This window comes from Coregonus clupeaformis, chromosome 11 (genome assembly GCF_020615455.1).
Source record: "Coregonus clupeaformis isolate EN_2021a chromosome 11, ASM2061545v1, whole genome shotgun sequence".
NCBI lineage: Eukaryota > Metazoa > Chordata > Actinopteri > Salmoniformes > Salmonidae > Coregonus > Coregonus clupeaformis.
In genome coordinates, this window is record NC_059202.1 from 35,987,288 (window position 1) to 36,005,241 (window position 17,954).

At 43.2% G+C, this 17,954-nt stretch overlaps 1 protein-coding gene across 2 annotated transcripts; it reads left to right on the plus strand.

The window, feature by feature from the left end:
• Positions 1–4,110: 4,110 nt before the first annotated feature.
• Positions 4,111–16,811, plus strand: LOC121533666 (arrestin domain-containing protein 2-like). 2 transcript variants are annotated; one of them, XM_045223624.1, is made up of 8 exons: positions 4,111–4,439; positions 4,628–4,888; positions 13,929–13,998; positions 14,147–14,397; positions 14,515–14,771; positions 14,949–15,111; positions 15,242–15,396; positions 15,525–16,811. In XM_045223624.1, exons 2-8 carry the CDS (start codon positions 4,630–4,632, stop codon positions 15,576–15,578), a joined length of 1,209 nt encoding a protein of 402 aa, XP_045079559.1. In that variant the 5' UTR covers positions 4,111–4,439; positions 4,628–4,629; the 3' UTR covers positions 15,579–16,811. The 2 variants fall into 2 exon arrangements, with proteins under 2 accessions (XP_045079559.1, XP_045079558.1); XM_045223623.1 differs by lacking the exons at positions 4,111–4,439; positions 4,628–4,888 and adding an exon at positions 12,695–13,255.
• Positions 16,812–17,954: the final 1,143 nt, after the last annotated feature.

Consider the following 17,954-nt stretch of genomic DNA (forward strand, 5'->3'; position numbering starts at 1 on the left):
ATCAAAATGTCATGCCAAGGTAAGCCTACACGAAACACAGCCCTTATTTTAAGTGTTTCTAAAATCCCCAATGGGAAAAATGAATGGTGGAAAAACGATTGGAACCATTTCCCTGTTTGACTGCTAGATTTTATGGGTATTATGACATGTCCACTGTGGGGCTCTATAGGGCAGACTTGGAAAAAAGGCACAACCGGACGAGCGAGGTCCGTACATGGCAGAACACAGGCACAACTAGGGCTGTGGTGGTCACAAAATCTCGTCAGCCGGTGATTGTCAAGCAACTAACTGTCGGTCTCACGGTAATTGACCGTTAATTAACATAAACACATTTAGCATCTCCTGGCTTCCACACATAGCCTACAAGCCACTGATGCAGACCTTTGGAACATCTACATTTAAAAAAATCTAATAAATCCATTGTGTGTGGCAGACCAGGGGGTTTGATCAAGACGTTTACAAAGATCAGACATGGAGACAAGTGTGATACCTCAGCTTCAACGGTGTTTATTTACAACAACAAAGAAAAAGAAAAGAAACAGGTCTCCTCTAGGAGACCTTTTCCAGTTTACCGCCTTCTGGGCTCCGGGGAATGCTGTCTCCCCTGGGGTAGAACACAGAGCCCCTCGGTTCTATCAGATCGTGAGGACGTCTGTCCGGTAGCAACCTCTCACTACCTCCAACCCTCCCATGTACTGCCCTCCTGGCAGCTTTATGGGCCCCGTACAGTTGGTGAGCAATCAGACCCTTGATTACTCACCAGTTTCAATCAGCCCAAATTAGTCCTGGCCGGAGGACCCGTCGAGACCTGGCACGTCCAGCAGAGGGAGCCACCGCCGCGTGATGTAGACTCCGTCTGTCACCAGGCCTCGACGAGTCTCTCCCTGGTGGCTTGTCCGCGACACGCCACACCATATAATATAGCCTTCACCTTCACAATAAATCCATTATTTATTTTAGACAGGTCTAAAGAAACATGATATGAAGAAAATGTCGTCTATTTCAGAAGAACAGAATAGCATACTTTGAATTGTCCTTATGTTAGGTCCTGATCTGGCTATGCCAAATGGCTGTGGGCTACACTTGTTCATTTAGCAGACGAGATTTGCTTAGAATTCCGTGGCATCATTTTATAGTATGAAGAATACAATTGAACAAAGCTGAATAAAATAGAAAGGATATTTTCTCCAAACGATTTGAGGGAGTGTGCACATTCGGCTATTCTGTGTTGAGTGGTTAACAAAGTAACTGGTCCTACTATATGCTTAATTTATAGTTATTTATGCAACTGTTTTCACTGTTTATTGTGGGATCTTGTTCTGTATAGGTTTGTTTGTGTAACCTGTAGACTTCACGTATCGTTTGTTGTTTTTGTTCGTGTTGCGTACTTAATAAAGATGTACGCTTATCACGCTGCGCCTTGGTCCGCTTCATGTAACGATCGAGACACATATACTAAATAATATGATATTAGTTTTGATTTAGAATGGACCATTATCATGCACCTGTCTCGGAACAGGGGCATGGGAAAAAAATAGATATAATCTATGCACTTAAATAGCGAATGGAGGACGCTTTTCCCATGGTTCATTTTCATGCCAGTCAGGTAGGCTATACTCCTGCTGTAAAGCAAAGCAATGTGCTTAATATTAGGAAAGTTGATAAATACATATAGTAGACCTAGCCTATGGAAAGCTGATGGGATAATCCTATTTTTAATAGAGGCCATCAAAACTCTGTTTTCTCACACAATTGTATAGCCTATAAAAATGTTGCGCAACATGAGCTCATGCGCACTCATGAAGTGTTTGATTAGATTTTTGATTACATTTGCATTGACGTCAGAGTGATTAGAAGGACAATAGAGTGCTGAGTACCAGGCAGTTAGCAAGTTTGGTAGGCTAATAATAACCATCAGCAACATCAGAGCTTGGAGAAGCCTAATTACCGTGACTAAACGGTCACTTGGAATTTGACTGCCTTCATGACTGCCGGTGTAGTAATAATAAGTGCACCATAACAGCCCTATTTTGATAACTGTGTAATTCCCTCTCGGACAAGGTGAGTTTTATCAATATATTCGCCTCCATTGACTTTTTATTTATTTATGTAAATTAGCATCAGAGAAGACCTCAGCAAGACTACAAATTCTTGCAGGAAGCTTCTGCACATCGTCTCTAGCCGACACTGTCAACCGTTTACCAGTGCGATCAGAGACCTGAGCCCAATCCATGAGCTGTATTGAAATTAATTGAATAAAGTTAATTTTGTCTGTCTTAGCTAGCCACTGACTACACTTTAGGTACCTAGTTAGCAGAGCAGTAGATCAAGATAAAAAAATCAGCCTAGATAGAGGTAAATCAGCCTAGATAATTGTTTGTACAGTATGTCGACTTTGGTGTCTATTTCAGACCTTATGGCATTTGTCAAGGATGAACATGAGAGCATTAAAAGGGGAGAAGACCACTAAGTCTGACCACGTGGAGAAGTGTAGCTATAGTGAGGGGCAACTTACCGGTTTGGTCAGAGCCAGCATCAGGGATAAAGCCTTATTCTAAAATTGATTAAATAGTTTTTTCCCCTCATCAATCTACACACAATACCCCATAATGACAAAGCAAAAACAGGTTTTTAGAAATGTTTGCACATTTATTAAAAATAAACTGAAATATCACATTTCCAATAAGTATTCAGACCCTTTACTCAGTACATTGTTGAAGCACCTTTGGCAGCGATTACAGCCTTGAGTCTCCTTGGGTATGACGCTACAAGCGTGGCACACCTGTATTTGGGGAGTTTCTCCCATTCTTCTCTGCCGATCCTCTCAAGCTCTGTCCGGTTGGATGGGTAGCGTCGCTGCACAGCTATTTTCAGGTCTCTCCAGAGAGAGCCCGGACTTGATCGGGTTCAAGTCCGGGCTCTGGCTGGGCCACTCAAGGACATTCAGAGACTTGTCCCGAAGCCACTCCAGCATTGTCTTGGCTGTGTACTTAGGGTCGTTGTCCTGTTGGAAGGTGAACCTTCTCCCCAGTCTGAGGTCCTGAGCACTCTGGAGCAGGTTTTCATCAAGTATCTCTCTGTACTTTGCTCCATTCATGTTTCCCTCAATCCTGACTAGTCTCCCAGTCCCTGCCGCTGAAAAACATCCCAACAGCATGATGCTGCCACCACCATGCTTCACCGTAGGGATCGGGGCGACAGGTAGCTTAGTGGTTAAGAGTGTTGTGCCAGTAACCGAAAGGTCGCTGGTTCTAATCCCTGAGCCGACTAGGTGAAAAATCTGTCTGTGCCCTTGAGCAAGACACTTAACCCTAATTGCTCCTGTAAGTCACTCTGGATAAGAGAGTCTGCTAAATGACTAAAATGTAAATGGTATTGGCCAGGTGATGAGCGGTGCCTAGATTCCTCCAGATGTGAGGCTTGGCATTCAGGCCAAAGAGTTACATCTTGGGTTCATCAGACCAGAGAATCTTGTTTCTCATGGTCTGAGAGTCCTTTAATTTTAAACTATATTTTCATAAATGAATACCTAAACCTATTAAATATGAATATTTGATTTGATTTATTACATGCATTGATATCTTATGCATCCAATGCATTATATCTTATATGATTGATGCAAATTGCATAGGCATGGAGACATGAGACATAAATTGGTGCACTCATGTAGGAGGGAGGGAAGGATTGGACAGCAATCTAAGAGCAAATCATGTCGTAAACCAATGAAATTTCAGACACGTACTGAAAAAAGTAGTCAGATACTTTTGAGGAGGTGGGAAACTCAATTGAATCGTATTAACTCTCATTGTGTACGTTGCCTGTGCGTCGTCAATGGTCCGCGCGGTGCATTCTGGGCATTTGTGGGACAAGGAGAGCTCTCCTTCAAGGAGTGAATGGAAGTCAATTGGGCCATAGCTCAAAAACCCAACATTAGCATGAATTTCGTCAACAAGAAGTACACCATTGCAAATATTTTCCGAGATGTGAGATAATTAACTTGTTCTCTTTAATATCGTATAGCTTTGGAATCGTGATATTACGTACTTTTGACGAAAATAGGCAGGTTTCTCGACTCATACCCTGACTTTGAGAACGGATTGCGTGAGGATTTAAACTTAGCCATCACGTGACGCAATATGACAACGTGAACGTGATTGGTCGACAGTCTGCCGGGTGAGGAGTTATACGTTCCGCCATCCAATGCAATGCCCAATGGGATTCCTATCTCCTTTCTATAATATCTCTGCAGTGGGCGCTTTCTGTCCACACTCTTCTACGAGAGTTGGCCGTGTGACTCGAATGTGCTTTATTCAAATTGTGGTGTAAACGAAACCATCGATATCTGTAGGAGAAATATTGTACAATATAACAGTCAGTGGAGACTTCTGTAGCATGCACAGCCTGACACCTCGAATCCACCATCTCCCTTCTTTTTAAAGGTAGGTTAGGTTTGCGTTATTTGACAGACCTTTGATCTGCTGGTGTGAAAGATTTAGTTTGGTATGTATATTTTTATATAGAGAGAGTTTTAGAATCGTGTGATTGACAAACAGCACGGCTCCATCAGTTATTTATGTCACAGGCTACATTTTCTTGTTGTAAAAAATATTTATTTTTCCCCTCCAAGGAATGACTTTCAATACTATCAAAAGTTTTAAGCTGGAGTTGGACGGGCCGGGCGATGCTGTGTATGCCAGCAGCGAGATAGTGTCCGGACAGGTCGTTTTGGAGCTCAACAGGGATACGAAAGTGCACTCCATGAAGGTCCTTGGAAGAGGGGTTGCCACTGCCCACTGGCTTGAGAATCGCAGTGGGGGCATGAAAGCCGTTTACAACGACTACACCTCCAATATCACTTACTTCAGGAAGAGGCAACATCTCATCCGAGGTAAGTAGGCCTATGTCTTATCATGGAAAAAGCACACTGGTCATTGGTCAACTGTTTTGTTATTTCTCAACAATGTTAAACTATTTAAAAGGTGTAGCATCTATTGATTTCCTTTTAATGCAATTATCCAAATGAACATTCTAATTTTGAGCCAAGGAATGGTACTAATTGATTGCGTGATAAAAAGCTATCTATTAAAGTAGCCTAGTGCACCATGGATTTCACCAAGCCTACTGTAGGACACAGTAAAGACACAAGTCCTACTTATGGTTCAGAAAAAAAATAAACATCTATCAGAAAATGACATTCTTAGAGGCAAATATTTGACAGCATGAACTTAATATTTAAAATTCGGTTGTATGTGAATGAAGCTCACGTGTAGCACCAACATGCTTATAGGAATTGGATTTACACTATTAGAAAAAGGGTTACAAAAGGGTTCTTCGGCTGTCCCCATAGCAGAACCCTTTTTGGTTCCAGGTAGATCTTTTGGTTCTACTTGGAACCAAAAAGGGTTATCGTATGGGGACAGCTGAATAACCCTTTTGTTACTGTTTATTATCTATCCTGTTGCCTAGTCACTTTAACCCTACCTAAATGTACAGTGGGGAAAAAAAGTATTTAGTCAGCCACCAATTGTGCAAGTTCTCCCACTTAAAAAGATGAGAGGCCTGTAATTTTCATCATAGGTACACGTCAACTATGACAGACAAAATGAGATTTTTTTTCTCCAGAAAGTCACATTGTAGGATTTTTAATGAATTTATTTGCAAATTATGGTGGAAAATAAGTATTTGGTCAATAACAAAAGTTTCTCAATTCTTTGTTATATACCCTTTGTTGGCAATGACACAGGTCAAACGTTTTCTGTAAGTCTTCACAAGGTTTTCACACACTGTTGCTGGTATTTTGGCCCATTCCTCCATGCAGATCTCCTCTAGAGCAGTGATGTTTTGGGGCTGTCGCTGGGCAACACGGACTTTCAACTCCCTCCAAAGATTTTCTATGGGGTTGAGATCTGGAGACTGGCTAGGCCACTCCAGGACCTTGAAATGCTTCTTACGAAGCCACTCCTTCGTTGCCCGGGCGGTGTGTTTGGGATCATTGTCATGCTGAAAGACCCAGCCACGTTTCATCTTCAATGCCCTTGCTGATGGAAGGAGGTTTTCACTCAAAATCTCACGATACATGGCCCCATTCATTCTTTCCTTTACACGGATCAGTCGTCCTGGTCCCTTTGCAGAAAAACAGCCCCAAAGCATGATGTTTCCACCCCCATGCTTCACAGTAGGTATGGTGTTCTTTGGATGCAACTCAGCATTCTTTGTCCTCCAAACACGACGAGTTGAGTTTTTACCAAAAAAGTTCTATTTTGGTTTCATCTGACCATATGACATTCTCCCAATGCTCTTCTGGATCATCCAAATGCACTCTAGCAAACTTCAGACGGGCCTGGACATGTACTGGCTTAAGCAGGGGGGACACGTCTGGCACTGCAGGATTTGAGTCCCTGGCGGCGTAGTGTGTTACTGATGGTAGGCTTTGTTACTTTGGTCCCAGCTCTCTGCAGGTCATTCACTAGGTCCCCCCCGTGTGGTTCTGGGATTTTTGCTCACCGTTCTTGTGATCATTTTGACCCCACGGGGTGAGATCTTGTGTGGAGCCCCAGTTCGAGGGAGATTATCAGTGGTCTTGTATGTCTTCCATTTCCTAATAATTGCTCCCACAGTTGATTTCTTCAAACCAAGCTGCTTACCTATTGCAGATTCAGTCTTCCCAGCCTGGTGCAGGTCTACAATTTTGTTTCTGGTGTCCTTTGACAGCTCTTTGGTCTTGGCCATAGTGGAGTTTGGAGTGTGACTGTTTGAGGTTGTGGACAGGTGTCTTTTATACTGATAACAAGTTCAAACAGGTGCCATTAATACAGGTAACGAGTGGAGGACAGAGGAGCCTCTTAAAGAAGAAGTTACAGGTATGTGAAAGCCAGAAATCTTGCTTGTTTGTAGGTGACCAAATACTTATTTTCCACCATAATTTGCAAATAAATTCATAAAAAATCCTACAATGTGATTTTCTGGATTTCTTTTCTTCAATTTGTCTGTCATAGTTGACGTGTACCTATGATGAAAATTACATGCCTCTCATCTTTTTAAGTGGGAGAACTTGCACAATTGGTGGCTAACTAAATACTTTTTTCCCCCATTGTACATATCTACCTCAATTACCTCGTGCCCCTACACATCGACTCGGTACTGGTACCATGTGTATATAGCCAAGTTATCGTTACTCATTGTGTATTTATTCCCTGTGCTTATTATTTTTCTATTTAAAAATTTTTTCTCCCTGCATTGTTGGGAAGGGCTGCAAGTAAGCATTTCACTGTTAGTCTACACCTGTTAGTCTACAGACTGCAGGGTAAATAGATAGAGCACTTATGTCACTGGAAAGTAATGGCCATTTACGGTCTTGATTTTGGGTTTTTTACACATTCTCTTTAATTATGACTGATAGACAACTGTGAATAGTGCTTTTGGAAAGAATAAACTGAAGTGAAAGGAAGCGCGAGTGGAAACGCCCAAGAAGAGGCAGGGGCAGCTGCTTGTCTGAAAAGGGCTGGGGGTTTTAAGAAATGCTGCCTCTGTCTCTCAGGCAACAGGGAAAACAACACGTGGGCGCTTGTGGGACGGGACACCCCCCAACCCCTAGTTTTCACTATACTGCACATTAATTAAGTCCTCATTTCTTTACATGCAAACTTGTCAAGCAAGGTTTTTGTTATTCCAGAGAACCTTCAAAAGCACTCCCCAAGATGTAATGCGTAGGCAAGCTACTACATTACTAACTTTGATTAGGCTCTGTTTGTTATTTCAAATCAAGAAGATCTCCATGAATAGAAAAACAATAAACTGATAGATTGTATCTTGATTTATTGCAAATTTGAAGTCCCAGCTAGATAAACAGCATCTACAGAAAGCTGTTGAAATACACCCCCTAAAAATCATTTGTTACCTGACTAATACAGTGCATTCGGAAAGTATTCAGACCCCTTCCCTTTTTCCACATTTTGTTACGTTACAGCCTTATTCTAAAATGGATTAAATACATGTTTTTTCTTATCAATGTACACACAATACCCCATAATGACAAAGCGAAAACAGGGTTTTAGAAATGTATTAAAAACAAAAAAGATACCTTATTTACATAAGTATTCAGTATTCAGACCCTTTGCTATGAGACTCAAATTGAGCTCAGGTGCATCCTGTTTCCATTGATCATCCTTGAGATGTTTCTACAACTTGATTGGAGGCCACCTGTGGTAAATTTAAATTGATTGGATATAATTTGGAAAGGCACACACCTGTCTATATAAGGTCCTACAGTTGACAGTGCATGTCAGAGAAAAAACCAAGCCGTGAGTGTCGAAGGAATTGTCCGTAGAGCTCAGAGACAGGATTGTGTCGAGGCACAGATTCTGCAGCATTGAAGGTCCCCATGAACTCAGCGGCCTCCATCATTCTTAAATGGAAGAAGTTTGGAACCACCAAGACTCTTCCTAGAGCTTGCCGCCCGGCCAAACTGAGCAATCAGGGGAGAAGGTCCTTGGTCAGGGAGGTGACCAAGAACCCAATGGTCACTCTGACAGAGCTCCAGAGTTCCTCTGTGGAGATGGGAGAACCGCCCAGAAGGACAACCATCTCTGCAGCACTCCACCAATCAGGCCTTTGTGGTAGAGTGGCCAGATGGAAGCCACTCCTCAGTAAAAGGCACATGACAACCCGCTTGGAGTTTGCCAAAAGGCACCTAAAGGACGCTCAGACCATGAGAAACAAGATTCTCTGGTCTGATGAACCCAAGATTGAACTCTTTGCCATGAATGCCAAGCGTCACGTCTGGAGGAAACCTGGCATCATCCCTACGGTGAAGCGTGGTGGCAACATGCTGTGGGGATGTTTTTCAGCGGCAGGGACTGGGAGACTAGTCAGGATTGAGGGAAAGATGAACGGAGCAAAGTACAGAGAGATCCTTGATGAAAACCTACTTCAGAGCGCTCAGAACCTCAGACTGGGTCGACGGTTCACTTTTCAACAGGACAACGAGCCTAAGCACACAGCCAAGACAACACAGAATGGCTTCGGGATAAGTCTCAATGTCCTTGAGTGGCCCAGCCAGAGCCCGGAATTGAACCTGATCGAACATCTCTGGAGAGACCTGAAAATGGCTGTGCAGCGACACTCCCCATCCAACCTGACGGCGCTTGAGAGGATCTGCAGAGAAGAATGGAAGAAACTCCCCAAATACAGGTGTGCCAAACTTGTAGCGTCATACCCAAGAAGACTCAAGGCTGTAATCGCTGCCAAAGGTGCTTCAACAAAGTACTGAGTAAAGGGTCTGAATACTTATGCAAATGTAATTTCAGTTTTTAATTTAAAATATATATATAAATTAGCAAACATTTCTAAACCTGTTTTTGCTTTGTTATTATGGGGTATTGTGTAGATTGAGGGGGAAAACACAACAATTTTAATCCATTTTAGAATAAGGCTGTAACGTAACAAAGTGGAAAAAGTCAAGGGGTCTGAATACTTTCCGAATGCACTGTAGTTGGGAAGTCTGGGACTTCAGTGTTCAGACATCTATAAAAGTAAACTTTAATCATGGTAAGTCAGTTGGGAAATAGCTTAAAGTGATATTTCATTACAAAAAATGTGATCATTATTTTTTTATCGTTAGGCCATTTATAACATTCAATGGACTAATAAAGCTTTCCGGGGCAAACATTCTGTGGATGTCTCATATCATATAAACGTACCCTTTTTTCTGTGGTCAGATGGAATTGCAGAATAGTTTTACTCCCTTGAAGACATTAAGCTTTGATCAATGCTTTAGTTTGGTTGGTCTGGTTTTGAAACACTTCATGTTGGAACTGATACTACAAATGTCTTTGGTTGTCTGATAGATAATGATGCTGTGTTCATTGCAATAAACTGGGCTGTCTTTTTTTTGCTTGAATAAACTCTGGGTTAATTTGCTAAATAATATGTCCTGCTGTTTGTCCGCCTTCTTTATATACACTGCTCAAAAAAATAAAGGGAACACTAAAATAACACATCCTAGATATGAATGAATGAAATAATCTTATTAAATACTTTTTTCTTTACATAGTTGAATGTGCTGACAACAAAATCACACAAAAATTATCAATGGAAATCAAATTTATCAACCCATGGAGGTCTGGATTTGGAGTCACCCTCAAAATTAAAGTGGAAAACCACACTACAGGCTGTTCCAACTTTGATGTAATGTCCTTAAAACAAGTCAAAATGAGGCTCAGTAGTGTGTGTGTGGCCTCCACGTGCCTGTATGATCTCCCTACAACGCCTGGGCATGCTCCTGATGAGGTGGCGGATGGTCTCCTGAGGGATCTCCTCCAAGACCTGGACTAAAGCATCCGCCAACTCCTGGACAGTCTGTGGTGCAACGTGGCGTTGGTGGATGGAGCAAGACATGATGTCCCAGATGTGCTCAATTGGATTCAGGTCTGGGGAACGGGCGGGCCAGTCCATAGCATCAATGCCTTCCTCTTGCAGGAACTGCTGACACACTCCAGCCACATGAGGTCTAGCATTGTCTTGCATTAGGAGGAACCCAGGGCCAACCGCACCAGCATATGGTCTCACAAGGGGTCTGAGGATCTCATCTCGGTACCTAATGGCAGTCAGGCTACCTCTGGCGAGCACATGGAGGGCTGTGCGGCCCCCCCAAAGAAATGCCACCCCACACCATGACTGACCCACCGCCAAACCGGTCATGCTGGAGGATGTTGCAGGCAGCAGAACGTTCTCCACGGCATCTCCAGACTCTGTCACATCTGTCACGTGCTCAGTGTGAACCTGCTTTCATCTGTGAAGAGCACAGGGCGCCAGTGGCGAATTTGCCAATCTTGATGTTCTCTGGCAAATGCCAAACGTCCTGCACGGTGTTGGGCTGTAAGCACAACCCCCACCTGTGGACGCTGGGCCCTCATACCACCCTCATGGAGTCTGTTTCTGACCGTTTGAGCAGACACATGCACATTTGTGGCCTGCTGGAGGTCATTTTGCAGGGCTCTGGCAGTGCTCCTCCTGCTCCTCCTTGCACAAAGGCGGAGGTAGCAGTCCTGCTGCTGGGTTGTTGCCCTCCTACGGCCTCCTCCACGTCTCCTGATATACTGGCCTGTCTCCTGGTAGCGCCTCCATGCTCTGGACACTACGCTGACAGACACAGCAAACCTTCTTGCCACAGCTCGCATTGATGTGCCATCCTGGATGAGGTGCACTACCTGAGCCACTTGTGTGGGTTGTAGACTCTGTCTCATGCTACCACTAGAGTGAAAGCACCGCCAGCATTCAAAAGTGACCAAAACATCAGCCAGGAAGCATAGGAACTGAGAAGTGTCTGTGGTCACCACCTGCAAAACCAGTCCTTTATTGGGGGTGTCTTGGTAATTGCCTATAATTTCCACCTGTTATCTATTCCATTTGCACAACAGCATGTGAAATGTATTGTCAATCAGTGTTGCTTCCTAAGTGGACAGTTTGATTTCACAGAAGTGTGATTGACTTGTAGTTACATTGTGTTGTTTAAGTGTTCCCTTTTATTTTTTTGAGCAGTGTATTTAGAAATTCAAGCCAGGCTGTTGAACACGTAGTTATGGCCTTCTGTACAATCTGAACATAAATATTTACACTGTATTAACTTGTTAGTTTGTCTGCATACCATTGATTATTTGATACTAGGTGGCTGTATATGTCCAAAATCATGCTTGTGTACGTGGTTTTATCTAATCTGCTCAGCCACTATAGGGAGTCTAGGGTCAGAGCTGTCTGAAGTTGATTAGAGACAGTGAGGCCTACGTGACTGACACTTTTTAGTTCTCATATAGCCACCAGGAGGCGGTTGGTATCATAAAGTTGTACAGTACCAGTACTGTACATCAGGGTTTCCCAAACTTGGTCCTGGGTGCACGTTTTGGTTTTTGCCCTAGCACTACACAGCTGATTTAAAATAACCAACTCCACCACCAAGCTTTGACTATTTGAATCAGCTGTGTAGTGCTAGGGCAAGAACCAAAACGTGCACCCAGGGGGGACCCCAGTACTGCGTTTGGGAAACCCTGCTGTACAGTCTTGCTTCCATGATGAAGTGCAACTGTTGCATGTGTCACGTTCACACCACAAGGAGGCAGTATATAACCGACGCATACTTTCAGGAAATGAAGTAAACAACGTTGTTTTTTTTGTTACCCCTGATTTTGTAATCTAGAGGTCCTGTGAGTAATTGTTTTTCAATATATGATATGTATTTGTATAAAGTATTTGTTTAAAATGTACTTTTCATCTTCATGCACTTTCCCCTTAGAATTATTACTTTGTCTTGAAGTGGTAGCCTATATGAAATGGCAAATATAATGATCAAATCAAATGTTTTCGTCACATACACAGTTTACAGCCGGTATAAAAGGTGCCGCGAAATGCTTATGTGCAAGCTCCCCCAACAATGCAGTGCATTAATGAATAATAACAATGAAAATAACATTCATTATAGGCATTTACAGACTATAAAAATATATATTTGGTAAGCTGTGCATGTTCCCTTTCTTGCAACTAATGCATAGACCTCATGTACAGAATGCAAAAAAAAATGTACATGAGCAAAAGCTGAAATACCTTTGCAATGTGTACAATGTGAAACTATTTTGTCATGGGAGGATCTTTGCAGCCTTCGGGCATGCTCAGTAAGCCTGTTTTGGTCTAAGAACCTGTAACCATCAATCACCAGGCACGGTATTCCCCGTATACTTGAGCGCTCAACACCCAGGGAAGATGTTTACCAGTCTGTTACCATCTATGCTCTCTTACATAATATGTTCGGACAGCCCACATCGCGCAAAAGGGAGCTGTGGCCGCGACTACTTAATCCGTTTTGTTTTGCAAGTGTAGCGACAAGGATATTAAGATAGTACCGAAACATTCTTTCAGAGTTCTTTGACAACTTCAACAAGGAGCAAGAAGATTTAAACAGAAGTATACTCTTTGGAACTAACAAGCCTCAACATGATTTTCGACAAATTGAAAAAGCTTTACATCGTCTTCGACTCTCCAGAAATCGACTCCCCTCCCGTCTTCAGGAGTGGGGACGTGGTGTCTGGAAAAGTTGTTTTGGACCTTTCAGGTGAAAGTAAAGTGCAGTCGTTGAAGTTGCACGCCGAAGGTTTTGCGAAAGTGCTTTGGACCGAGTCTCGTTCGGCTGGGTCCAGTACTGCTTATACTCAAAACTACAGCGACGAAGTGGAATATCTCAACAGGAGAGAAGTTCTTCTGCAAGCAGGTTAGTCATTCACGCTATCGGTGAATGAAAGCAATGAAGTGTTCCATGCTATGCAACTCACTGGACATTGGACAAAACCACTTGGGCAAATTTTACTCAAAATAAAAGTATTTTCATTGTACATTACTGGGTTTTGAGGGGGTTTTCTCTCATGGGAAAGTATTTTGTTATAACTTATCTTAAAGTTATTATGTAATTTGAAGATTCAGGTGTTCTCAATGGTAAAATAGTTCGTATAACGTTCCCATTTGCATCTTGTGAAGCAGCTTGGGAAAACAATTGTGTTCATTAAAAATAAACCACTTGACCCTGTCAAAGGATTTGACAGTATTATGTATATTAGATTGAGTTTGGATTCACTCTAAAAGTTTACTCGGTCTGAATGCAGCCCTAAATTATATAATATATAGAAAACCAAAAAACAAGGGACTGCAAATACCCATTCAAGAGCACCTGGCAGTATAGAGCGCATGTGGTGGCACTCTTGTGTTTGAGGAGAAAAGGGAAAACTGCAATTGCAGTTCATTGTAATGATAAAGAAACTCAGTGATTTCTCCTGTATTTATTTTACTTAGTACATTGCTTTGAAAAGCAAAAGGCCCTCATTCAGTAATCAATGTGGATCAGAAGTTGTTTCAAATCATTAATGCTTGTTTTATTAATTTATCTTCAGATAATGGCGAGCTCACCCTCCTCCCTGCTGGAAGACATGAATTCCCGTTTAGTTTCCAGTTGCCTGAAGAGTAAGTATCCCTTTCTGGAATGAATGGTTCAGAATTAGCATACAGTGATGCACTGTAGGCAGATTCTGATTTGGACCTATGATATCCTCGCATCTTATTAAAGAACAAATAAGGTCTAATCAATCAGTGTGTTTTTTTGCTTCAACAGGACACTGGTGACATCGTTCGAAGGCAAGCATGGCAGCGTCCGCTACTGGGTGAAAGTGAAGCTGCATAGGCCCTGGGCTACAGTGCGGAAGATCAAGAAGGAGTTCACAGTCATCGAGCCCATTGACATCAACACACCAGCCTTATTGGCCCCCCAAGCTGGCACTAAAGACAAGATGGCACGGGTGTGGTACCGCAACTTGGGACAGGTGTCAATAACCGCTAAGATCGATCGCAAAGGTTACACACCAGGTAAGAACCAATCATATCTTTTAACCCTAGTGGTCCTGAAAACTGAACATTAAGTCAAATAACTATTTTTTAACTGAACCAAATCTCAACTCACAACCTCTATTCTTCATCTTACAGGTGAGGTGATTCCCGTATTTGCTGAGTTTGACAATGCCACCTCACGCTCGGTGGTGCCCAAGGCCTACATCACACAGACGCAGACGTTCATCGCTCGGGGCACCATGAAGCAGAAGCAAGCGGTTGTGGCCACGCTTAGTGGCGACGTGGTGGGCGCCCAGCGCAGGGAGATCTGGCACGGCCGCGCCATCAAGATCCCACCGGTCGGGCCCTCCATCCTGCAGTGCCGCATCATCAAAGTGGAATACATGCTCAAGGTGAGTTCAAGCAAAAAACAGAATGAAAAGCACATCATTCATTAGATTTTCCTTGTTGAGTATACGTCTCCGATTGATAATGAAAAGCTAATTAGAGACCAGTTGGTAGTGGTTTTACCCCTACAGATGATTCTGTTACTGTAGTTCTAAAAGCTTTCTCCCCTCTCCAACACCTAGGTGTGTGTGGATGTTCCTGGGACCTCTAAGCTGTGCCTGGAGCTGCCCCTGGTCATGGGCACCATCCCCCTGCATCCCTTTGGTAGCCGCACCTCCAGCGTCAGCAGCCAGTACAGTGTCAACCTGGAATGGCTCCGCATGGCCATCCCCGAGCAGCCTGAGCGTAAGTGTCTGTCTCATTGTAATACAAGAGTTAGCGGTGTTCCCCAAAGCTCAATGCCAGGCCCCCTGAAAATCTCCAACCTTAGGAAAAATGGTCTACTCATCTGTACCCTCTTTCCCTCCCCACACAGCTCCTCCTGACTACAGCTCTGTGGTGACGGATGAGGAGGCTGAGCGGAACACTACGGCCCCCTGTCCTGAGGAGGACCTCAGTGGTATTATGGAGCACCCTCTCAGGGCCTTTGTCCAGGAGTTCCGCTTCCGACCCCCTCCGGTGTACTGCGAGGTGAGCTAGCACCCCTTAGAATACTCTCGATGACAATAGGGCTGCATTTCTTTGATTAACTGAACTCTACACTTCTATGACCCAATGTGCCTTATTGAAACTTATACCTTTTGTGTTTGCGCCCGCAGGTCGACCCAAACCCTCAGCCCCTCAACATGAGACGTCGCTGCATGACGTGTTGAACCATAAGCCCCACTTGAGCGTCACACGATGACCCTATTTTAATTAAACAAAGCGTAGAGTTTTGTCTTCTCCTGGATTACTCTCCGAAACTGGCGACCCGGTACTAAGATGTGGCCTCTGTTGTTGGAAGGGACTTAGAGTACCACCGAGAGGGTGGAGGAGATGGAGGCGACAGGAACTGCTTGTGGATGAAGTCCTTTTTAAAAAGGAAGGGGGACATGTTACGTTCAACAAGAAAAGGAAATAACTTCTCCCATGGTTCCTGTCCTTCCAAGTGATACTGGCTCAGGATGAGGAAACCGAGCCGCCCCGCCCGCCAATCAATGAACACCCACACAATAAATGTTTTGTGTTTTACAGAGTTTGGGGAAATATTGGGGGAGGATCACTTGATTTTTGTGAGGGGGAGAGTTGGAGTTGCAGATGAAACCTAAGCCTCAAAGAATGCGATGTTATCTTCAGTTTACATCTGCAAATGAACAAATGATCAGCTGGCTTGGTGTTAAGAGGCATGTGTAACCATCATCTCTTAATACCCAACTCCCCCTTGCCTGGTAACATGTAGTATGACTCAATCATGATGACTATGTCTACTGTTAGTCAAGTAAGTGTTATTCAAGTAAGCACTTATCTGAGACTGTTTGGTGAGGAGGAGTTGAGTCAGCAGGTTTTGACATTTAGCCGGGTAATACTATGCAAAAGGGAAAACCTGAATCTTGTAGTATCTGAAAATGTACTGAAATGATTCCATGAGAGATTCTGATAAAGCAGCTGTCCTCTGTATGAGGATGTTCAATGTATTCTGAATGTTAATACGACAGTAATGGATGAAAAAACTAAACAGTTGAGTTTTTTTGCATGTGGAAGAAAAGTGTGTGTGTTTTGAAGCTGCTGCAAGCTCAAATGATTAGCTTTAGAAGCGACTATGGAGGAAATATCTGAGCCATGTGGTTTGTGCATTTGATTCAACCCAGATGCCTGTGCCTTGATGTTTTCGAACAGTCTGTGAACGTCTGCAGAACATTTGCTCAGCGTTACTTTAAGCCTTAAGTTGGAGATGTCACTTTGAAGTGTACTAAAGAACTGACTTCAGGTCAGCAATGCAGCTTAGGTGTCATGCGCAGTGCAGCACACAGCTGAAACTGAATGTATTTTATACAAATGACATTGGCAAATTCTGTGAATCAACAAAGTTTTTGTAATTCCTTTTCTAATAAAAACACTGAAACAGATATTTTGTGTTTTCGGTCGAGGAATTGTGATCTCTGTGACATGCGGTCATCAATCTTGAAGGACAAATAGGAAAGAGAACCTTCCCGCTGGGCACAGACGTCTATTCCACGTTGGTTTAATGTAATTCCATTGAAACAACGTTGATTCAACCACTGTGTGCCCAGTCGGTTGCTTGCTGAACATATTTTAATTTGTCTCATTCTACACTACATACAAAAGTATATGGACACCTGCTCATCTCATTCCACCATCATGGCCATTAATATGGAGTTGGTCCCCCCCCTTTGCTGCTATAACAGCCTCCACTCTTCTGGGAAGGCTTTCCCCTAGATGTTGGAACATTGCTGCGGGGACTTGCTTCCATTCAGCCACAAGAGCATTAGTGAGGTCAGGCACTGATGTTGGGCGATTAGGCCTGGCTCGCAGTCTATGTTCCAATTCATCCCAAAGGTGTTTGATGGGGTTGAGGTCAGGGCTCTGTGCAGGCCAATCAAGTTCTTCCACACCGATTTCGACAAACCATTTCTGTATGGACCTCGCTTTGTGCAGGGGGGCATTGTCATTCTGAAACAGGAAAGGGCCTTCCCCAAACTGTTGTCACAAAGTTGGAAGCACAGAATCGTCTATATTGTCATTGTATGCTGTAGCGTTAAGATTTCCCTTCACTGGAACTAAGGGGCCTAGCCTGAACCATGAAAAACAGCCCCAGACCATTATTCCTCCACCAAGCTTTACAGTTGGCACTATGCATTGGGGCAGGTAGCGTTCTGCTGGCATCCGCCAAACCCAGATTCGTCACTTGGTGAAGCGTGATTCATCACTCCAGAGAATGCATTTCCACTGCTCCAGAGTCCAATGGCGGCGAGCTTTACAAATCAAATTATATTGGTCACATACATATATTTAGCAGATGTTATTGCAGGTGTAGCAAAATGCTTGTGTTCCTAGCTCCAACAGTACAGTAGTATCTAACAATTCACAACAATACACACAAATCTAAAAGTAAAATAATGGAATTAAGAAATATATAAATATTAGGATGAGCAATGTCGGAGTAGCATTGTCTAAAATACAGTAGAATAGAATACAGTATATACTTATGAGATGAGTAAAGCAGTATGTAAACATTAAAGTGACTAGTG

Coding starts and splice junctions, on each gene's coding strand:
- LOC121533666 (XM_045223623.1), top strand. CDS start 12,982: ATGATTTTCGACAAATTGAAAAAGCTTTACATCGTCTTCGACTCTCCA. Junction 14,772..14,948: donor AAGTGGAATACATGCTCAAG/GTGAGTTCAAGC, acceptor TCCAACACCTAG/GTGTGTGTGGATGTTCCTGG. Junction 15,112..15,241: donor CATCCCCGAGCAGCCTGAGC/GTAAGTGTCTGT, acceptor CTCCCCACACAG/CTCCTCCTGACTACAGCTCT.